This window comes from Octodon degus, unplaced genomic scaffold, assembly GCF_000260255.1.
Source record: "Octodon degus isolate 3935 unplaced genomic scaffold, OctDeg1.0 scaffold00113, whole genome shotgun sequence".
NCBI classification, from domain to species: domain Eukaryota; kingdom Metazoa; phylum Chordata; class Mammalia; order Rodentia; family Octodontidae; genus Octodon; species Octodon degus.
The window spans coordinates 5879856-5902596 of record NW_004524689.1 but is presented as its reverse complement, the minus strand read 5'-3'; the positions used below and the strand labels follow the sequence as shown (position 1 = coordinate 5902596).

The following is a 22741-nucleotide window of genomic DNA, read 5'->3' as shown; positions in this document are numbered from 1 at the left end:
GGCATGTGGTGCTGGGGGATTGAACCGTGGTCCCTGTGTTTTCCCAAGCTTGTTCCAAGTAGGTGCTTTAGACCACTGAGCCATCTCGCCAGCCCCCCAGGTTAAATTATGATCACCTTTTTAGGTTTGTATTTATGAGAGACTAGTCAGAACTTTAGTAGGTCAATTAGTAGAGATCTCTTATAAGAAACGTTTGGGGGGCTGGGGAGATGGCTCAGTGGAATAAGTGCTTCCTTGGCAAGCACAAGGGTCTGAGTTCAATCCCTAGTTCCGCCAAAAAAAAAAAAAAAAAAAAGAAACGTTTGGAAAAAGGTAAAAAAACCTTTTATTTATGGTTAATATATAAGTTTAGGTCTGATGTAGTGCATCAGGTTTGAGTGGGAGCAAGCAGGCTGAGCAGGGTGTGAGGACTCGGGCCAGCACGACAGAGCAGCACCGACAACGTACGCGTCCCGGACTTGCCGGCTGGCAGGCAGAAGAGCTGCGCTGCTCATTGTGGCTGTGTACACTGTCTGTAGAAGTGGCTGAGGGGCCACCTCTCCAGGGAGTGATGGGAGAGGGAGGCTTCTATTATGTTTTTTTTGTTTTGTTTTGTTTTGTTTTGTTTTGTTTTGTTTTGTTTTTTGGCAAAACTGGGGATTGAACTCAGACCCTTGCGCTTGCCAGGGAAGCGCTTATTCTACTGCGCCATCTCCCCAGCCCACTATTATGTGATTTTGAGACATCTTGCTGTTGCCCTGGCAGGCCTCCACCCTAGGGTCCTCCTGCCTCAGCCTCCCAGAGCCCTGGAGACTCCCACTCTATAGACGCAGAACCTGAGGCTCAGAGTCACAGAGCCCCATCCCGGAGAGTCCAGGCCCTGGTCCCTAGAGTCCTAACTCCACTGCCACCTACTGCTTCCCTCCTGCCCACAGACCCCAGCCCAGGCTTCGCTGCCTTCACGTTGCTGGAGGTGAGGACGGGAAGCTGGTGGCTGTGTCTACGGCCTTTCCTCACAGCGGGGTTCGGGTTTTAGATCAATTACTATGCAGACACCATCTATGTGTCGGCTGGCGTGGACCCCATGCAGTCCCAGTACGTGACCGTGGGGGCCGGCGTAGTCAACATAGTGATGACCATCATCTCGGTGAGTGACCAGGATGCGACCTCCGGAGGGAACAGGGGCCAGGGTCAGGGTCGCCCACACCCACGGCATGGCTTAGACCATGCAGCCCGGCATACCTTCAAATACAGTCCATGCGTGAGGCATCCTAATGGTGATCCTGGGTGACCCGGATGACACAGGTGCTATTTCAGAGCTTAGTTTTTTACACCCGGTTCCCTGTGCCCGATTTCTTTTCTCCTTCCTTCCTTCCTTCCTTCCTTCCTTCCTTCCTTCCTTCCTTCCTTCCTTCCTTTTTTCCTTCCACCCTCCTTATTTCCTCCTTCCTTTGTCCCCATCCTACACAGAAGTCAGGTCCTCTTGTCCTCTCTGCTGGCCCCAGGCACCATCCCTCCCACTCCACGGCTGTGATTGTGGGCGGGGTCCTGGCAGGGAGGGGTGGGACCCCGACAGGGGTGGGCGCGGTCCTGAGCGGGTGGGGAGGGGCCCGACTGGAGGTGAGCGGGGCTGGTAGGACCTGTGGCTGCAGGACCCGCACTGGGGAAGCTGAGACAGATTCGAGCGGGGGCGGCAGGAGCGTGGGTCCCGAGGCAGGTGCACAGCCCCAGGGACCCAGAGCTGCCTGGTGCTCACGGCCGCGTCCCCTGCAGGCGTTCGCCGTGGAGCGGCTGGGCCGGCGCCTCCTCCTGCTGCTGGGCTATGGCATCTGTGGTAGTGCTTGTCTGGTGCTGACCCTGGCACTGCTCTTCCAGGTCTCGCTGCACCCCCTGCCCGCGGGTGGGAAAGGGAGCCGGGGTCCCCATGGAGCCCTCACCTGGGAGCCAGTGATGTCACTGACACCCATGTGCCAGCTGGCTCGACGGGACCCCTAACCTAACGCTGGGCTGGTGGTGCACGCCTGTTGGCCCAGCACTCGGGAGGTTGAGGCAGGAGATTCACCTTGAGTTCGAGGCCCAGGAGTCCTAGAAGGTGCTCTATGGATCCTGGGGAGTGAGTCTGCTGGGGCTGAGGGACTGAGGTCCTCGTGGTCTGGGTCAGGCTCTATGGTTCCGAGACCACCTTCACAGGACCTAGGCCGTAACGGGCTTGCTCAGCCAGGTGACAGGAAGAGGAAACGCAAGAAGGTCGCGAGGTGCAGAGGCAGCGTCTAGCTGCTAGCTGCCCATAAACCAGGGCAGGCACCCCGTTCACTGTCATTCTGACCGGGAAAGGGTTGCAGCAGCCACCAGCACACCCCTGTCCTGGTCCTCCTCCTCCTCCTCCTTCTCCTGCCCACAGAGTCCCAAAGGCCCCACAAAGCTCAGGCCTCCAAGCTCAGCACCTCCCATATCCATATCCGGAGCTAGGGATGGCAGTGGGGTCTGAGCTCCGCCTGTCTCCACAGAGCAGGGTCCCTGAGCTCTCCTACCTGGGCATTATCTGCGTCCTGGCATACATCGCGGGACATTCCATCGGGCCAAGTGAGTTCTGCGCCCTGTCAGCCCACAGGGTCCAAGAGACGCTGAGGGCATAGCTGTTAGGGTTCACAATGTCCATGACACTGCCCAGGCCCACACTCCGAACGGTTGTCCTCTAGTCTTATCCAGAGTCACCCGTTCTCAGAGGCCGAGTTAGTGTGCCCTGCCAGCCATCCGGGGTCATATTTATTCATTCAACAAATAGTTCTCAGCTTAGGCCAGCACTTCACTGATCTGTGGCCCCAGTGGGGCCCAGACCCAGGCCCAGGGTCCCCAACAAGGAGAGGAGCCCTGAGACTCTCATGCACACCCTGCCAAAGCTCTCTGTGGCCTCAAGCCCACCCAGGGCTCAAGGTCTCACTCCCCCGATCTGGGCCAACGTCCCTGGCCACCCACATCCTGGTACTGACTGCCTCAGCCCCACTTGGGCCAAGCCCTCAGGCAGCCACAGAGGCTGAGGGCTCCCTCCCTGGAGTGCTCCTGAGAAAGGAACCTGATCCTCCTGGTTGGAAATGCACCCCAGTCCCCACAGCCCAGCCACATCTGAGGAGAGGCAGGGGTGTGGGGCCCTCAGGGTGCCCTGTGGGGGGCCATGCCACCCAGACCTGGTCCCCTGCATTTCCACCCTCCCTTGCCCGTGTGTGCCCTTAAGCCTCCTGCATTGCCCGGCTGGGCTGCTCCTGGGCTGTGGAAACCAGGGGGCAGGAGGTCAGCCAGGTTGTCGGGAGACTACTTTCCCCCATGTGCCCTCTTTCTGGGGTGGGGACCTCCATGCTGGGCCACAGGGTCTGCGCTGAGGCCCCAGGAGTAGCTCTGTTCTGGGGTGCTGAGTCCCCTTCAGGTTGGCCCCCAACACTGCAGTTGTCACTCCAGCCATCTCATTCCCACCTGAGCTAGAAAGGGGGTAAAAAATCTGTTCTTTGAATGCACAAACCCCAGGCCTATGTACAAGAGAAAACCAGTTATACAGGGATGAGCAAAATATACACTGAATGTTCAAAGTTTTTAAAAATGTATTACATGAAAGGACACATGACCACGAACACGCTTCCAAACACTCCCCCAGCTTTGAACACGCTCACCGGCATTCTTCCGCTGTCTGCAGCAGCTCTGGAGTCCTCTCCTGAACATCCTGGCTGCCTCTAGGTCCTGAACTGATTCAAAGTGTTTCCCCTTCAGGGTCATTTTGATTTGGGGGAGGAGCCAGAAGTCACAGTTCTAGATCTGGCAAACGAGGTGGGTGGGGACACAGTGTCACATTTTTCTGAGCTGCCTGTCTGTTGGATGGCACTCCCCGGTGGCGCTGATCACATTTTTTAACCACATCTCATAAAGACACTCACAAAAGAGCACTCCCAGAGCTGCTTCAGGAAGTAGCAGGAATGATGGGATGAGTGTATTCAATGCAAGCGGGAATTTTGAAGGGACTTCATGGCTGTGTCTGTTACTGTGATAAAGTCTATTTAAACGTTCCTCTTATTTTAGGTCACTTCCTGTATGGCAGATCTAGGGTGTTAAATTTTCATGGGAGAGCTGAGGATGGAAAATGATGGCTTTGTGTGTCAGGGCCGCTTGCGCAGTGGGCCGTGTCCCAAGCCACCCCCGGGGGTCCTGTGCCCTCCAGGTCCCGTACCCTCAGTGGTGAGGACCGAGCTCTTCCTGCAGTCCTGGCGACCAGCTGCCTTCATGGTGGATGGGTTTGTGCACTGGCTCACCAACTTCGTCGTGGGCTTGGTGTTCCCGTCTGTCCAGGTGAGGTGCCCTTCCTCATGCTTGTGTGACGCTGCCCTGCCCAGGGGCTGAGTGACAGGTCCACCTCCCAGCAGAACAACTGCCCATCAGTCATGCTCCTGTGAAACACCGCTGCCTCTACTTTTTATTCTGTCTTTGGAACAGAGTCTCCCTATGCAGTTCAGGCTGGCCTTGAGCTTACTATGTAGCTCATGCTGGCCTTGAACTCACAGCAGTCCTCCTGCCTCAGCCTCAGCGTGCTGGCATCTCAGGGGTGCACCACCACACACAGCTGTGACCCCTCTCTTGTGATGAGCCTGTCCCCCCACCAACAGGCACCTCTGCACTGGTGATGGCCTCGCGACTACAAATGGCTGTGGGCTGTGAAGCCCAAGGCAGCAGACGCCAGGCTGGGCCAGCAAGCTCATGTCCCTGTCCCTGTCCCTCCTTCTCTCCTTCTGAGCCAAGCATCTGGCCCTGGTCTCCAACGCAGGAAGGAGGCCCGGGAAAGTCAGGGCTGTGCTCTGGTGTCACTAGGGCCCGGTTTCCCACGGGCTGGCCCTGCCGCGTGCCCTCCAGGCTGGCCTGGGTCCCTACTGTTTCATCACGTTCATGGCGCTCTGCGCGCTCACCGCCGCCTACACCTGCGTGGTCATCCCCGAGACCAAGGGCAAGACCTTCGTGGAGATCAACCGCATTTTTGCAAAGAGGAACGGAGTGGAGATTCCCGAGGAGATTGAGAAAGTCGCTGGTGTGAGCCTTCACCTGCCCACCACGCCCACCAAGGAGACTGCCCTCTAGTGTCAGGTGTGTCACCCACAGACCAGTTCTGGGAGGCCTTCCCTGAGAAAGGGACCCCCAGCTCCAGGCTCCCAGGAAAGGTGACAGCAGTGAGCCCTTTGTGTTCCAGGAACACAGTTTCGGGGAGGGACAGGAGGTGGCTGTCCCTTCCAGACACATGCGTTGATAAGAATCAACACCTTGACAGGTATGCTGGTGCATGTCTATAATCCCAGCTACTTGGGAGGCTGAGGCAGGAGGGTCACCAGTTTGAGGCCAACTTGGGTAACTTAGAAAGACCCTGTCTCAACGTAGAATAAAAAGGAGTAAAGATATAGCTCTATATGAAGGCCCTGGGTTCAATTCCTAAGAACCAACAAAAACAGAAATACCTTGATTGTAGATTGGTACCAAAACTTAAAGATGTATGCACACATTCTTTCAAAGTAAAACGCGAAGTTCAGTATATTCGTCAACTTTATGTTACACGTTACAAAACACCCCAGGGACTCACTCACAAAGGCAAAGGTTGGTTTGGCTGCATAGTCCTAGGGTTCTGATCTACAATCAAGTGACCAATGTCTTTGAGCTTCTGACAGAGGCTGCACCTGACAGTCCCAGAAGCAGAGACAGACTCAGAGCCTGGGTTCCACTGTCCCTTCCAGGGCATTCCCAATAACCTAAGAACCCCCAAACACCTGTTCCAGTGATTTTTGGAGACCACGCCCCCTGACATCACTGCCCTCTCAGTGGCTCTTTGGAGACCACGCCCTTTGACATCATTTTCCCATCAGGCCTTGCCCCTTAAAGACTCCACCCTCCGCTAGAGTCAGCAGCAGACTGAGGCCTTGGACATGTGGGCTTTGGGGGACCTCAGGTCCAGCATCACACTAAGGGTCTGGGAGCGCGCAGCCTTCCCAGACAAAGGTCCCTCCTGGACACATGCCCCACTCCAGGCCTGGCCACCAGATGTCCCTAAGGACCCTGCGGAAAGTGACCTGGTGGCCTTGGGGTTCTCCTGGGCCTGGGGAAAGCTGCCACCTGGCTCACAGGCCCCCCAGGATGGCATGGGCAGGTTGGGGGTATCATGTTTAGTTGCATGGCAATCTCTTGGCCCCATAAATGAAATGCACAAGCTCTTGAACATAGGAAATACCAGTGCCCACCTGGGAGGAGAGCTCTCCGCGGGCTTCTGGATGGGCTGGGAAACTGAATTTCCATTTTTATTGTTTGTTTTGCTGGGATTTTTATGGTACTGGGGATCAAACCGAGGAAGACTCTACCACTGAGCTGCACCTCTAGCCGATTTTGGTTTTTAATTCAGTTCCAGGAATTGGACCAAAGTCTTCACACTGAAATACATCTCCAGTCCTTTTTGATTTTAATTTTTAGTCTGAGACATAGTCTTAGGGGCTGGAGATATAGCTCAGTGGTACAACATTTGCCTAGCATGCACAAGGCCCTGAGTTCAATCCCCAGTACAACCAAAAATAAGGAAGAAAGAAAAAAAGAAGAAACATGGCTGAGACATAGACCCCCTAAGTCACTGTTGCCCATTCTGGACTGTGGTGGTTGATGCACACTGTGTCAGTTTGAGGGGCCAGAAGCTTGCCTGGAGCGGCCAGGCTAGGGCATGGAGGGGCCGCCCTAGACTGACTCAGCGCTTGAAGGGTTGAGGAGGGCTTGTGCGCCCCCTTCCTCGGAGCTCCGCACCACTCTGCAGCCATGCTACTTCCTCCTTCCTCCAGGACCTTGAGCTTCAGAGCTGCGCCACTTTCTTGCAGGAGTTTGTTGGACGCAGCCACGCCACTTCAGAGGAGCTTGGAACTTCGGAGGAGCTCGGATCTTCGGATTTTCGCAGCAGCAGCCGCCGCCGCCACTTCCTTGGCGGAGCTCAGGCGTTTGCAGTTAAGAGAGAGGCTTGATGGTGGGCGCAGCTGCAGCTCCTGCTCTGCTCTTCGCTGTTTTCTGCTGCCATGAACTGCCGCCGTCCGCCTTGGAGCCCGTGGAGTATGGACTGAACCCTCGCTGAACTAAATAAACCTTTCCTTCCTTACATTTGTGCGTTGGGTATTTTGTCCCAGCAATAAGTAAAAAGTAACTGAGACGTGGACTCAAACTTGCAATCCTCCTGCCTCAGCCTCCCAGAGTGCCTGGATTACAAGTGTGTTGCACCACACCAGGCCCCCCCTAGCCCTTTAAAACAATGTTTAATTTTGAGCCAGGGTCTTGCTAGGTGCCTAGACAGGCCATAAACATCCGACCCTCCTGCCTCAACTTCTGTAGTAGCTGAGTTGCAGGCCGGTTCCATTGCACTCAGCTAAGAAATGGAATTTTTGTTTAAAAAAACATTCCCACAAAAGAAGAAAACTGGGGGCTGGAGAGATGGCTCAGTGGCCTAAAGCACCTACTTAGAACAAGCTTAGCAAAGCACAGGGACCGCAGTTCAATCCCCCAGCACCACATGCCAGCCAGCCCCGCCCCCTGGTGGGCTGAGCTGGCCACACACACACACACACACACACACACACACATAAATAAATAAAGTTAAAAAAAAAAAAAGAAGAAGAAGAAAACTCCAGGCTAAAATGACTTCAGTCATGAATGAGTTCTCCTAAACCACCCTGCCAAGCACAGAGGCCGGGTGAACCGCCCTGGCTGCTCCTGCCCCCCGGGAGGAGGACCCTTCTCGCCTCCACTTCTTTGTCAATTCTGGAACTTGAGTGTTGGGGAAAACCTGAAGGCAAACTTGGCACCACCCCATTATGCACAGGAGCCTGCGCCCGGGGTGGGGTGCAGCCAGCTGTGTCTACTTGGCACCCCGCACCCTGGGGCCTCCGCACTGTCTAGATGAAGAGCTTCTGAGGTTGGGTCTGGGACAGGCTGTGTGCTGGCAGGAGCGCGGCAGCCTGCAGTGCGCATGAGGCCCAGAGCACCGTGGCCCGGGGCACCCCAGCGCGCTCTGCGGATGTGCCCAGGGTTTCCCAGCACTCACCCCCGGGTGTCTCTTCCAGGGACCCCCTCCCTGTTCTGAATGAGAGCCCCCAGCTTGGCTGACACTCTCTGCCTCTGTAAGACCTCTCTAAAACCCAGAGACCCTATGCTGCCTCCAGCTGTATCCCAGGGTCCCCGCCATGCCTTCAGTGAACAGGCAACTTGAATGCTTAAATGCTCCAGTGGACAGGCAACTCACCCCTGTCATGCCTGAACCTCACAGCATGGACTCTGCCTGTCTGCTTGGGCTCCAGCTCTGCGCTGAAGCACATTACTTGCGTTGAGGCCTCATCGTCCAATCTCAAGAGTGGGGTTTGAATAGTATTTACCTGCAGGGTTAGGAGGACAGAGGGTTTGGGTGGGCCTGATTGGGGCCCAGATTTTGTACTTTTTTTTTTTTCAGTACTAGGAATTGATCTCTGGTGATGATATTAAGCCCCAGCCCCAGCCCATTTTTATATTTTTATTTTGAAACAAGGTCTCCCTAAACTGAGAGAGTCTCATTAAACTGCCCAGGCTGGACTCCAACTTGGCATCCTCCTGCCTTAGCCTCCCAGAGTCCTGGAATAATAGGAACAGTTGTGAAAGACCTTTGAAATTCAAGCATCAGCTGCTGCCCAGGACAGCCCCCACTGCTCCCTAGCACTGTCCAAGGACCTGCATTTGTCCTTGACATGTGCAGATCTTTCCACAGAACATTATAGGTCTCTGGACCTCAGTCTACCAACCTGAAAAATGGGACCGAAGAGAAGCCCTCCCAGGTCCTCATGGAGCAGGCCCTGCAGTCATCACCATGGCCACCAGAGGGCAGCACGTTCCCAGCAGAAGAGAAAGCAAGGCTGGTTGCTTGGTTCTGCAGTAATTTAATGTAAAAAGTGGGCATTAAACCAGGTGCAGTGGTGGAGGTCATTAAGCCCAGCACTCTGGGAGGCTGAGACAAGAGGGTTGCAAGTCTGAGTCCCACCTGGACAACTTGGTGAGGCCCAGACTCAAAATAAAAAATAAAAAGGGCCAGGACGTAGCTCTGTGGAAAGAACCTGGGTTCAACCCAGTACAGAAACAAAAACACAATAGCTACACCACAAAACTACTATCTTTTTTTTTTTTTTTCAGTACCGGGGATTGAACTCAGGATCCTGCACTTACCAGGTAAGCGCTTAGTCTACTGACCTATCTTCCTAGCCCCTATTATCAGTAAAGACCTTTCCACTTTCTCTTGAGTTGGTCTATGTTTTGCTTTTAGGTTTCAAGTGAGAATCAGCCAAGTTCCTTCTCTGTGTGGTTCGTAGGAGTGAAATTTGAAATCAGAATCTTACGGCAGTTACAAAATTAAACCAGGATATGCACGACTTACATAAAGTTACAGAAATGACAGCAACTTTGGCAAACTTTCATTCTCTTCCTGTCAATGAAATACAGAATAAATGTAACTGCCTGAAAAAGCAAGTGACATGTTGAAATGCTGGAAAATTCTAGATTTTTTTTTAAACTGGAGATTGAATTCAAGACCTTGCCAGACAGATGCTCATAGTGCTGAGCTGTATCCCCACTTCGCCCCCCCTTTTTTGAGACAAGGTCTTGCTGTGCAGCCCAGACTGGCCTCAGACTCACATTGATCCTCCTGCCTCAGCCTCCCGAGAGCTGGGATTACAGGCGTCGTCACCACACTCCGTCCTTTCCTCTTTCTTAGTAGTGTTGGACCGGAACCCAGGGCGGCCTGCATGCTAGGCAGGGGCTCCCCACGGAGCCCATCCAACCCCTTTGAGAAAACTTCAAAATCAGAACTCTTTGATCTCACATGTTTTGTAGGGAGCCCCCACTTGCTCTCCTAGCTCCCCGGTTATTAAGGGCCGTGCCCCACCCCCACCCGCAGTGTCTGCTGAGACAGCCAGGGTCCCCTTGAGCTCACTGTCCACCTCTGGAGCAAGAAGGGAGGTGAGGTAGTGGCCTGGCGGTGCAGAAAGGCAAGGCGAGAAGCAGAGGCCCACACGCTCCTCCTAGCGCAAGAGGACCGTGTGCACAGGGCCTGCGGCCAGGCTGCGTGAGGTCCAGCCGCAGAATGCCACAAAGCGACAGGGAGAGGGGGATGCTCCCGTGCAGAGAGCAGCCAGGGCCGCGGGGCAGCCCAAGGATAGGGCTTTGGATTTACTCCCTGCGACACGAGGGCTGGAAGCAGGCGAAGGGCATGATTCAGTTCGTGTCTTGAGGGAATAAACAGTAATAAAGAATAATGACACCCTTGAACCCACCTGTGTCTGTCTGTAACGGCAAGAAGTCGCTGCAGACACAGCAAGGTCCCGAGCTTCCTCCTCTTGTCTCTCTTCTTTTTCTGTTTGCTTTATTTGAAACAGGGTCCACTATGTGGCCCAACCTGACCTCAGACTTGCTGCGATCCTCCTGCCTCGGCCTCCCGAGTGCTGAGATTACAGGCATGCCCCACCACCCCCGGCTTCCAGGATGTGTTGGCTATTCCTGCTCCTCCTTTTTCTCCTGTAAATCCTCAGTTCATCCCCTTCTCTGAGCCTTCTCTCTGGTCCTTCATCCTCTTCCTGTAGATTTCTTTGTCTAGCCCAGAAGCTAATTTATTCACTCAGCACGTTTGCATTGAGCATCGCTGGGACCAGATATTCACAAGTACTTCTGTTCCTAGGTTTGCTGTGAAAAGGGAGGAGACAAAGCTCCTGTCCCCAAGGTCTGTGGGGAATGACACATCCCTCCTCAGCCCAAGTTGTCCAGGGTCTGTGACGTGAGCTGGCGTGGGATTCGGGAGGGTTACACACCTCAAGGGTGTCTGGTGGCATTGACCAACACTGTGCCCCTCCACCTCACCTTGCATGAATGTCGGAGACCCACGGCAGCACAGGCCTGGCGCCCTTGGGCCTGGAGTCTGCAAACCGACTTCTCCTGAGCTGACCGCTGGGCTCAGCTCAGAGTATGGCCTGGCCTCCTCCTGATGGCCAAGGGCAGCCGCAGAGGACACGGTCGCCCAGACCCCATGCTGGCAGTGGCCTCATTTGAAAGAGGCTCTTCTGATATCACCAAGGCAGTGATTGGTCTGTCCCTGGTTCTGGCTTCCAGGGGACAGAGAGCCAACACTGAGGCCTCAGACAAGATTGGACAGGAAGGACAGGACATATGCTCGGTGGCTTGCTTCGTCCCCCTGTACTAACATGGTAATAAGAGCTTCCCAGCAGCCTCCATGCCAAGCTCACTACCTTGGCATCAGCTGCTGTCCCAAGCTGTGCTTCTCTTTTATTGAGACAGGATCTTGCTATGCACCCAAGTCCGGCCTTGAACTCAAGGCATGTGATGGTCCTGCCTCAGCCTCCCCGGTTCTGGGCTCACAGGCATGCACCAGTATACCAGCCCTCCTGATCTTGTGTTTTGGGGTGGATCCGTCATCCGCGAGTCCTCTCAAGATAGCCCCAGTGTCTTTTGACATAATTGCTGGAGTCCTGGATGATTCGCTGCCCTCTGGCCTACAGGGTTATAGAGGAACTGCCCTCCTCTTTCGTATTCTTAGCCCTGGAAACCCTCCCTCTTTCATCTCCACCTTTGTAGGGGGCAGGCAGTGTCTGAATCGGTACAAAGAAACAGAAACAAGAAATTTTAAAACAAATTTCCAAAATCATTTTATTACATCTAAATGCCAAAGGAAATTCAGGCTGATTTTTTTTTTCTTTTCTGTTTTTCAAGTGAAGGTGCCTTAATAATTTAGGGATATAATTTATGTACAGCGTGATACATTCATTAAAGAGACACTGTCGCATGCAGGTGAACAAGTAGGTGTCATGTGCAGCGTGGCCACCACGCAGATGCAGACCACTTCTGTCCCCGCCAGAGTGTCCCTGGGCCCTTCGGATCTGCGAGCAGGCAGGTGTCTCTGCATTTCATCTGCGTGCTGATTTATTATTCTGCCAAGTGAGTGGTGATTTTTTTGCGGTGCCCAGGACAGAACGCACGGCCTTGCGCTGCTGCGCAGCCAGGAACCCAAGCCACACCCCGGCGCCCGCAGCCACAGCGGGAGAACGTGCCACTTCTCTACCAATCAATTCCCACTGGCAACATCGGCCTCGAGTCCCTTCTTGTCCTGGTGATGGCTTCCTGCTCTAATCATAAATCCTGCCGGTACCAAATCGTCCTCTCCCGTGCAAGTCTGTGGTGCCAGCCGGTTAGTAGAGCTTCTTAGCTTTGTTGTGCTGCAGAGCCCTAGCCAAGTACTGCATGTTGTTCTCCATCCTGCTCAGGAAATACTTGAACTCAGAGCCTAGAACACAGTGGATAAAATAATCATTAGTTTCACAAGACTGAAACTTGGAAGGCCCATCAGGCATGGTGGTGCACACCTGTCATCCCAGCACTCGGGAGGCTGAGGCAGGAGGATTGCTGCAAGTTTGAGGCCAGTCTGGGCTACACCGTGAGACTCTATGTTAAAACAAAACAACAACAACAAAAGAAGTGGTCTCGGCAAGGAGCACCACACAGGCACCAAGCCAGGGGCAACATGAACCCTTCCGTCCAGCCTGGGGACTGAGTCCCTCACATGAGTGAAGTAGGGGGACCCTTGGCAGGAAAAGTTTGCACATTGTGTGGCATGTGGGACCCCGTATAGTTGGTTGATGCCTGTTACAAGAATACTAAAAATTTTTCTAAAAATTTTAGAGAATAAATATATAAATAATAAAAATTTTAGAGAAATCTATAACCAGGAAACAGGTCCACGGGTCTACACTTCCTCTGAGTAGCCAAGAGGAAGCAATCCTGCGTAGGACGCCACCTCCCTTTGTGGAAGGAGGAGTCTCACTTAGCAAGACCCTGTCCTCGAGATTGTTTGTTGTTTTTTTTGGGGGGGGGCGGAACCTTTTTTTTGGGGGGGGGCGGAACCGGGGATTGAACTCAGATCCTTGCGTTTGCCAGTCAAGCGCTTATCCTACTGAGCCATCTCCCAGGCCCCCTTGAGTTTTTTTTAATTATTTTCTCAGGCAGGGTCTCGCTATGTAGTTCAGGCTGACGGTGAGCTCACTATGTAGCCCAGGTTGGCCTTAAACTCTCCTTGATCCTCCTGCCTCAGCCTCCTGACTGCAGAGTCACAGGGATGTGCCCCCACACCCAGCAATATTTGCATTCTTGCCACCATGATGAGGTCAGCCAAGAACCCAGCTGGACCCTGACCTAAGAGACCAGTGGGGTCAGCAGAGGCCTGGCAGCACCCGCCACCCCCAGCATCCTGGTGCCGGAGCCTGACCCCCAAGCAAGTCCAGGGAATGGTCTACAGTCTCACAGATCTGATAGCAGTGGGGCAGACTCATGGAGGACAACAGGGCGCCTGTGGGAGACCTCCGGGGTCCAGCCCAGGGCCCTCAATATGAACGCCACTCATCTGCCACCTACCCCCACTTCAGCCAAGACCAAGAGGTGACAGCGCCATCATCCCCTGTCTTCTCTGCCTAGACTGGCACCCCCTCCCCCTGCCCAGGCCCTGTCCTGCATCTCAGCTCCTGTCCTCTGTGGCCACCAGGAACAGCAGGGGCACACAGTCACAGGCCTGTGCACTCACGGAAGCTAGGGAAGTGGCGGAAGTTGGCCTCCACCACCCTGCCGTTCAGTGGCTGGGTCGGGCGGTAGCCGTTGTGCAATGTCCTGTTGTGATTCGTCAGCAGGGAGTTCTCGATCTTCCAGACCTGCAGGTGACAGAAAGGGAATCCTTGCCAAGAGCTCAGTCAGTACCTGGGCCAGGGCTTGTAAGAGCCCAAGTCCAGGAAAGGTTCTAGGTGCCCTGTGCCAGGCATGCCGAAGTGTCATCCAAAAACATGGTGAATGTTAGCCAGGTGTGGTAGCACACACCTGTAATCCCAGCACTCGGAGGCTGAGGCAGGAGGATTGCCATCGGTGGAGGCCAGCTAGGCTAGTGAGCCTTTGTCTCAAAAAGCCAATCAATCAACCAATCAATCAACAAACAACACATTGTGATCATTCTCTCTCAAATCTCCCCCTCTCTTTGAACACACTAATCCCACCTTTCTTGCACTTTCCAAAGCAGTTCTGGAGGTGTTCCCTCATGAGTGTCTTTTTGTGGCTGTCTCCTGTCCTGAATCCATTTAAAATGCTTATGGAAATTTCTGCCAGATAAAACATGACGGTGTATCCTCATCCACCTCCACACCGGATCTGCCACTCTGCAACAGCTGGCTGTTCCCCAAAGTTAAATTGACCGTGAAAGGTGAATGCTTTGAATCAATCCAGGACATAGAGGCAGCCACAGAGCACAACTTAAGACACTGGGGAAGGAGGACTCCAGAGCTGCTGCAGAAAGTAGCAAGAAAGATGGGACAAGTGTGTTTGAAGGGAGGGAGAAGACTTTGGGGGGAATTCATGGCAATGTGTCTTTTACTGTAATGCCGTTCTTTGTCTTTCTTTTTTTTTTTTGTGGCCAGCTCAGCCCATCCTGGGGGGCGGGGCTGCCATGGCATGTGGTGCCAGGAATCGAACCTTGGGCCCTGCGCTTTGCCTAAGCTTGCCTAAGCAGGCACTTTAGACCACTGAGCTATCTCACCAGCCCTATAATGCAGTTGTTTTTGGTTTTGGTTTTGGTTTTTTGTGGTACCAGGAATCAAATTCAGGACTTTGTGCGGCAAGCGCTTATTCCACTGAGCTACCTCCCTGGCCCCCTTACAGGTCTTGAAATTTAAACATTCAGTTTATTTTTGAGCATGCCTCCTATTGCAGAATTGATCTATTTATTCATTCTTCCAACATGCACTCTCTGAATGTTTTCTATGAGTGTTTTGTTAATAGAACAGAGAGAAAGAAGTAAACAGAAATATCTCAATGGCGTGCGTGCTTCCAGTTTTGCTGAATCCGCCTGCAGGCTTGGCACGCTCCCTGCCAAGGCGCTCTGGCTTTGAGTCCAACCAGAGGTGGCCTCAGTTTCCCTCTCTGGGAAGCAGGACCCAGTCCCTTCTGCCCTTCTGCATCTGGGTCAGACAGGTGCATGGGCGCATGGCCCTCTGTGCACCTGCTTGCTCACTTGGAGTTTCAAAGCTCTTTGACATTTAGTGGTTTCAGTGGGGTGTGTTTAGTGTAAAGTAGTTGGTGTGGTTTTGTTGTTGTTCTTGTTCTTATTGTTTGAGATAGGGTCTTGCTACATAACCCAGGCTGGGCTCAAATTCACTTTGATCCTCCTGCCTCAGCCTCCTAAGTGCTGGCATGACAGGATCGTGCCACTCTGCCCAGCATTCTATTTGGATTAAATTTGTAAAAAGTTCTTATGTACTAACATCGAACCTCCAGGATTGACCCTTGAACTGTATCCTGACTCTGCATAACTGGACCCAGACCCACTTCCTACCACGTGAGGGACATTCTCGATGTGCACGAGAAGATAACTGGCCTCTCTAACCACACAGCTGCAGAGTCTGTAGGTGCCTGGATCTACCAGACTATACGCTACAGCACCGGCAAGGACACCCACAGTCACACAGGTGGCTCAGTGGTCTTGCACGTGGCAGATGCCACTGAGCCCTGGATGCCAGCCTGAGGGAAGCTGGGAGCCCCCCCCCCCCGTTCCCCCGGCAGCCGTACCTGAGCCCTAGAGAGCTTGACAGAGTCATCCAGCACGAACCAGCGCACGTTCTCCGTGCAGGGCGGGGTGGTGAGGGAGCCCTGGTAGGTGTAGTAGTGGAAGTGGTCCTTGGGCAGCATGTCCAGGACGGCAAGGTCCCTGAGGTCTGTGCTTTGTCCTAAGAGGGAGGTCAGGAGGTAAAGGGACATGAAGGGTGGCACCTGGCTCGCTGCACTCGCCACTCTCAGAAGCAGCTCTGGAAGTGGACTTCTGCGAGAGGCTGCACAAGCGTGATCAAAAATGTGGTGAATACCACTCCCCAGAGCCTCTGAGCAGAAAGGTGGGCTGAAAAAATATCACATGTCCTCACCCACCTGATCCACAGGGCCTGGCAGCATGCCCCTGCCGGCTCTTTCCCAAAGTCAAAACAAGAATGAAAAATAAACATTTCAAATAGATGCAGGACACCAGGGCAGCCATGACAGGAACTAAAGACACGGAAATGGACTGCCAGGATGCTTCAGAAAGTGGCCAGAGCAATCAATACGCATGCGTGGGGAGCAAGGGAGGGTGCCAAGGGGATTGCTGGCGCCATCTTCTACTGCAACACACATCTTTTTATGTGTCACGGACATTTGGTGCTTGCAAACATTCCTCGGGGTCCCTGGTCAGCCTCATCCGACCCTCAGCAGCGGTCCATCCCCCGCTGCCCCTACATGTGCGCTCCGACCCAACCCTGGCATCCTACCTGGGTACTTGATGTTGGCCAGGTGGGAGATGAAGTTGCTGTAGTATGTGTTTTCTGAGTAGTCCTCGATCTGGAGGAGAAAGGCCAAGCCGTTAGCTTGAGCAGGAAGATGCAGCGGCGAGCCTTCCTAGCAACTGGGCAGAGAGGCACTTGCCGGGATAGGCTGTTAAGAGATTGGGCCTGCCAGAAGGGGCGGAGCCTGCCAGAAGGGGCGGGACCTGCCGGAAGGGAGCCTGTCTGAAGGGGCGGGGCCTGTCTGAAGGGGCGGGGCCTGCCGGAAGGGAGCCTGTCTGAAGGGGCGGGGCCTGCCGGAAGGGGCGGGGCCTGCCAGAAGGGGCAGAGCCTCTGGAAGAGGTGGGGCCTGCTGGGAGAGACAGGTCATAGGTGAGGCCGGGAAGGGTTTCTCTTCTCTGGGCTTCTCCCCTCGCTCTCTGCTTCCTGGGTGCCATGTGCTAAGCAGCTCTACTCTGCCAGACCCTTCCTGCTTTGAAGCTAGTAACTATGGAACATAGTTGGCTAGAAACCATGAGCCAAGAAGAGCCTCTCTTGGAGGAGGGCGTAGGTGGTGTCTGGGTTGTTGTTTATTTTGTTTGGGTTTTAATGTATTTGGTACAGGGTCTAAGGAGCTCGGACTCTAGTGATCCTCCTGTTTCAGCCTCCCCAGCACTCAGATTACAGGTATGTGCCATCACGCCCAGTCTCAGTGGCTGGCTCATGGCCCCCAGGGTGGGGGCCAGTGTGCCATGTGGTGCTAGGGATTGAACCCGGTCGCTGCATTTACCTAGGCAGGTGCTTAGTCCACTGAGCTATCTCACTGGCCCTGGGTATCTGGTATTTTGTTCCAGCCATGAAAAAGGGACTGAGCCACTGCTGAAAACTGCCCATGACACCTGCCTTAGGACAAGGAGCCAGGGCTCAGGCTTTGTCATCCTCAGGACTTGGGACACAGGTTCCAGATGGAACTGCCCCAGGGGCTCCCTGCCAGGACTCTCCTCTTGAGTGCATGTGGGCCTCTGGGAAGAACAGCTGCCCTGGGGGGCAGGGACAGGGTCCCTCCCGCCAGCGGGTCCGCTGGACTGCTTCCTGCTGCACACCTCTGGGCCGCCTTGGGGGCTGGCTTCACTTGTGCCCTTTGCTTCTCTGTTGCGTGTTCACTGCCATCCTTCAGGTGAGATAGTCTCAGAGCAGCCTTTGCCCAGCGTCTTGTTTCCAGGAAGGCCGCTGTTAAACTCCCAGCTGCCGCTCACCACTCCCCGTGTGTGGATCATTAACTATGGTCAACTTGACACAGCGGCTGAATGGGGCCTGGCAGAGTGTGGGGGTCACCTGAGGACTGCTGCCCACAGAGTGAAAGGAGGTCTGGAGGGGGAGATGGTATGCTATTGGTTCTCCTGGAGAAGGCTGTCATGCTGGTCTTCCTGATACGAACTCAGGAGGAGCTGCAGTCCTTGCTGCCGCCGAGGATGGCTGCAGTCCTCTTTGGCAAACTCTGCTCCTCACCTTGAGCGTCGCTTCCTGGCTCCCGTGCAGACCCCTCAGCCTGCTGGCACGGATCCTCCATCCCGCTGGCGCAGACTTCCTAGCTTCTACCACTGACCTTCGGGCCTTCACGGTGCAGGTCCTTAATACAGACTTGCCTGAGATGTTGTCGCGGGCCCTAGGCCTCCAGCGGGACTGGTGCAGGACACTGCCGTGGGGTCCAGGCCCTCAGCTGGGCTCTTTGGGTCTCTAGTGCATGGACAGATCTCTTGCACTCTTCTGTTTTGACTTTTGGGGTGAATATTATAAAATAATCCTTGAATTCTGTGTCCTATATTAAATCTGTTCCCTTTCACACCCTGACTACATCACCATGACCAGGCCTGGAGCTAAAGCTCGCCCTGTCACTCTGTGGTCTCTCCTGCCTTTGCGGGCAGTGTGGCCACCCCAGGGTCGGCACCTGGGTCTGATAACCACCTGATGACCACACTCTGGGCGTGGACGAAACAGCCAGGTAAAAAGCCCACAGACACTCACGTTCTCACTTAAACTATAACCATTTTCATGAGTAAATGCCTTAATTTGTTGTTTGCCTTGGCCCATTTCCAGAGCACTAAAGCGATTGGGGTTTTTGCTCTTGTTTTATTTTTTGTGGTGTTATAGGAAAATAATTTATAATTTTACCCACTTTAATACTTACCTTTTGGCAACTCAGTTGCCAACCACATGTAGCCACTCAGCCCTAATCACACCCTCTGGATCCCAGAGAAACAGAGCTGCTTTCTTTGGCTGGCTCAGGGTTGCCTGGTGTGCCACGTGTCTGTGTCAGGTGGAGCCTGTGGGTCCAGGCCTCTTACTGCAGCCCAGAATGGGGGAGCAGGGCCTGGAGAGGGGTCGATTCCCCATTCAGTCAGCTTCCCAAGGGAAGGACAAGGAGAGACACAGGAAGACCATGGTCTGCACCCGACACTATGCCAGGCTGCCAGTCTACACCACCCACCTCCACGAAGGCAGCCAGCACCGCCAGGCCGTCAGGGGCATCTTTGGCGACATCATAGCTCTCATATTTTGTATTGTAGTGAACCACGTGAATCTGCGGAAACAAGATCAGCACCTCGTCATGGGTCAGTGGGGGTAACTCAGAGAGATTTCCGAGGACAGAAGACAGCAAGGTCCAGGGCTCTGCTCGGCACCTACAGCTCCCACTTCTGGGAGCCACAGCCACCAAGACCAGAAGCCACGCCGGAGAGAGCTGCTGGGGAGATGCTGGGGAGAGTGCTGCTAGATGCCAGGGGCAGCAGGGGTCCCCCGAGAGTTCTGGGCCCCTCTGAGGTCCTTGGGGCTGGAGGCTCACCACGAGTCTGAGGACAACCTGGGCTGCGTGGCAAGACCCTGCCTCCAGAAAATGACAGGGAGTGGGCTGGGGAGGGCTCTCGCACCTCGATGACCCGTCGCATTCCGTCCACGGTGTGCTCAGAGCCGCTGACCTCACCGGAGGCACCACCCCAGTGGTAGTGCATCTGCACGGCCGCGTACTCGGTGCCGTCGGGGGCCGTCATGAGCATGGTCGAGGGCAGGCTGATCTGCACTGGAAGGGACCGCGGGCACTCAGACCTCGGCTCAGGTCAAAAATCAACAGACCACCACCACCATCCCACCCACCCCCGCCACGTCATCTCCTTCACCCCGACCAGCGCCAGCCAGGCCTGCAAAGCCCGGTTGCGGAGGAGGGACTGGGCCCCGTGCAGGGGCGAGCCCAGCCTGCAGGGGCGCTCTGTCTGGCCTGTCCTCTGCAAGGGGACCCCTGCAGGAGCGCAGTCAGACACGTGGGAAACCAGAATTTCCTCCTCCATCCCCCCACCGCCATGGCAGGGACCGGCCCAACACGCAGGACTGCGAAGTGACACCTCCAGGAGCCACACCAATCAGTTTACTCAGTTTACACCCGGGCTGAGTCCTGAGGATGATGTCAGGTTGGTGGGTAGCCACCCTGACCCATATGCCACCCCGGCTTGGCCCGAGGCTGACGCCTACCTGCCCGGCCGTGTGCTAGGACGCCCCCTGCTGGCTCTGTGTGTGCATGGGGGAGGGAACATAAGGCTGATGGGCGAGGGGAAGCCTCTCAGCTGGGCTGGACCAGCATGGAGACACCAACTGCCAACCTCACATCAGGCTCCGCTCTTCCGACGGCAAGGCTTCAGAGCCAGGTATGATAGTGAACCCCAGTAGTCCAGCACCCAGGAGACTGAGGCAGGAGGATCACTGTGAGTTCAAGGCCAGCCTGGGCCATGTAGTAAGTTCAAGGCCAGGCTGAACTGTAGAGTGAGACCTTGTCTCAGAAAACGAGCGGGCAGGTAGCCCGACACAGGCAATAAGAAAGACACTGACAGTCATGCTATGCCAGGAAAAGGGGAGGCCTCAAGCTCTGTCCCCACAACTCGATTTGCTGAACCTTCCAGATTCTGAAAATGGGGGCCGGGGAGATGGCTCAGTGGAATAAGCGCTTCCCTGGCAAGCTCAAGAGCCTGAGTTCAATCCCCAGTTCTGGGAAAAAAAAAAAAAAAAAAAAGGACCTATATAACAGATTCTAAAAATGGATTCAGCTCCCCAAAGAGGCAGCTTTCCTTCAAGAGGGAATTTCTCATCAGGCGAGAACCCACATCATCTGCACACTTGCTGTGCTCAACAGGAGGGAAGGGGAATAAAAGAATTAGGGTAAGGCCAGGGAGATAGCTCAGTAGAATAAGCACCTGCCTGGCAAGTACAAGGTCCTGAGTTCAATCCCTGGTACTGAAAAAAAGAAAAAAAAGAACTAAGGTGCATTCTGTGCCTTTGTCCATGCCCATAGAGCATGCAGTTGTTGCATACTGCAAACATGGATGGAGCAAAACAATTGTTTTTTTGTTTTTTTGTTTTTTTTCAGAACTGGGAATTGAACTCAGGTCCTCATGCTTGCCAGGGAAGCGCTTATTCTACTGAGCTATCTCCCCGGCCCCCTTTTTTTTTTGAGATAGGGTCTCACTATATAGTTCATGATGATCTTGGACTCACTACATAGCCAATCTGACTTCGAGCTCCTGAGATCCTCCTGCCTCAGCCTCCTGAGTACTGGGATGACAGGCATGTAACACCACACCCAGGTATAAAGTTTTTTTAAAAAAGGAAGTGATCAGTCAAATGTCAAAGCTATGGAAGACGAAAAGAGAATGAAGATCTGACCCAGATTAAGCGAGACCGAAGGGCCATGGGAGCCAACTGCAAGAGGGGGACCTGGTTGACACCACAGAAAGGGCATGGGAGGAAAGTGGTGTAAAGCCAGCAAGGTCTCTAACTAATCACAGGGCATCCGTGTTAATTCCCAGTGAGGGCTGTGCTGCGGTTACCAGATGCTGGTGCTAGAAGTGGGAGAGGGTGTGGGGACTCTCGGTGCCACTTTTGCAATTTTCCTAGCCCCAAACTATTTCAAAATAAAGGTTCTTTTAAAAGCCCCACCCAGGCTCCAAAGATCAAAACCTGTTCAAAGGGGCAGGGCAGTGGTGGCGAACCTGTCTGTCGCAAGCCCTCTCGGTTGGCAGGTGAGGCTGGTCAGGCCAGCAACTTAGGCTTGTGAGCGGCTGCTTTCAGCTTTGGATTGTATCACACGAGCAGAGAGATGCCCTGAGTGCCACACGGGTTGCTCTCGCACCAAGCAGGAGCCCCGCTTTGACAGACGGTCATCATGCAAAGGAGAGCAAGGGTCACAGCTGTGCAAGCGCACACCAAATGCTCACTTGGGCCCTTTGATAAAAACTGTATTGTTGAGAGCTTTGTTAATATGCTTTTCTTTGAAGACAAAAGATGCTGATGTATGAGTCATTTTTTCTAAACTAAAACCTCAGTGTTGAGGTCTAACTGCAGCGCTGGCACTTTGCAATAAATAAGTGGCTTTGGGGTTGCCATTTGGGCACCAGACTCTAGAAGTTCTCCACCCTGGGCTCAGCGTGGAGCCCTTGCCGGTGGGCACACGACGCTGCATCCTTCCCCACAATCAACTCCAAGTGGTCCTAGCTACAAATGCACAACTGGTGCTTGTTTTGGCAGCACTTACACAAAATGGAAAACTAGTGATGATCCTGGCTGGCTGTGCTGTGCGCATTGCGTTACGTGTGCGTGCGTGCGTGCGTATACGTGTGTGGTGCTGGTGTGGAATCCAGGGCTTCACACATGCCACCCAAGTGTTCTACCCCTGAGCTGCACCCCCAACCCTGCAGGGACAATTTAATGCCCTGCTGAAGGCACAATCTATGAATAAAATTATGGAGAAGCTGGATTTCATGAAAACTAAAAACTGCTCTGGGTAAAGCTCTGCTGAAGGGACAGAAGACAAGCGCTGAAGGAAATGTTCCCTGAGAACACGGCTGCTAAGAAATTGCTATCCAAAAACGTCCTAATAATGCCTACAACTCAACCTGCTGCTTTGAAAATGCACAGAAGACCGGACAGATGCCTTCGGGAAGAGAAAGGCAGATGGCAAATGCGCTCGTGGGTCAGGAGTGGGAGTTTCAAGCGAGACTCCTGCGGTGCACGTCCCAGAGCAACCAGGCCGAGAGCCCACCCCTCCACCCCGCACCCCACACACCTCCACCCCCAGACAGAGTGCAAGGGATGCACACTCGCTGGGTTACCCACCTGGGTACTGAGCCACCCACAGGGGCACCAGCACACGGATTTACCTGGTTTGTTTTTCTTTCTTTTTTAAGACCAGGATCTCGCTATGTAGTTCACTCTGGCCTTGAGCTCACTTTGTAGCCCAGGCTGGACCCAAACTCACAACGATCCTCCCATCCTCAGAGCCAGAATTACAGATGTGCGCCACCATGCCCAGCTACAGCAGCTTTTTTTTTTTTTTT

The 22741-nt window shown here is 54.1% G+C and overlaps 2 protein-coding genes across 2 annotated transcripts in view; one reads left to right on the top strand and one right to left on the bottom strand.

Annotated features, from left to right (window-relative positions):
- Positions 1-5091, top strand: part of Slc2a7 (solute carrier family 2 member 7) — a 16217-nt gene extending 11126 nt beyond the window's left edge. Inside the window, exons 8-12 of the mRNA XM_023699384.1 lie at positions 1016-1126; positions 1753-1854; positions 2487-2562; positions 4184-4311; positions 4870-5091. Coding sequence (XP_023555152.1) covers positions 1016-1126; positions 1753-1854; positions 2487-2562; positions 4184-4311; positions 4870-5091 — 639 coding nt within the window. The remainder of the gene's footprint in view (positions 1-1015; positions 1127-1752; positions 1855-2486; positions 2563-4183; positions 4312-4869) is intronic.
- A 7145-nt stretch (positions 5092-12236) lies between these two features.
- Ca6 (carbonic anhydrase 6) overlaps positions 12237-22741 on the bottom strand; it is a 26301-nt gene continuing 15796 nt past the window's right edge. The window contains exons 3-8 of the mRNA XM_004639721.1: positions 19292-19440; positions 18853-18945; positions 16374-16443; positions 15646-15803; positions 13622-13745; positions 12237-12331 (exon numbers count right to left, since the gene is read on the bottom strand). Coding sequence (XP_004639778.1) covers positions 12237-12331; positions 13622-13745; positions 15646-15803; positions 16374-16443; positions 18853-18945; positions 19292-19440 — 689 coding nt within the window. The remainder of the gene's footprint in view (positions 12332-13621; positions 13746-15645; positions 15804-16373; positions 16444-18852; positions 18946-19291; positions 19441-22741) is intronic.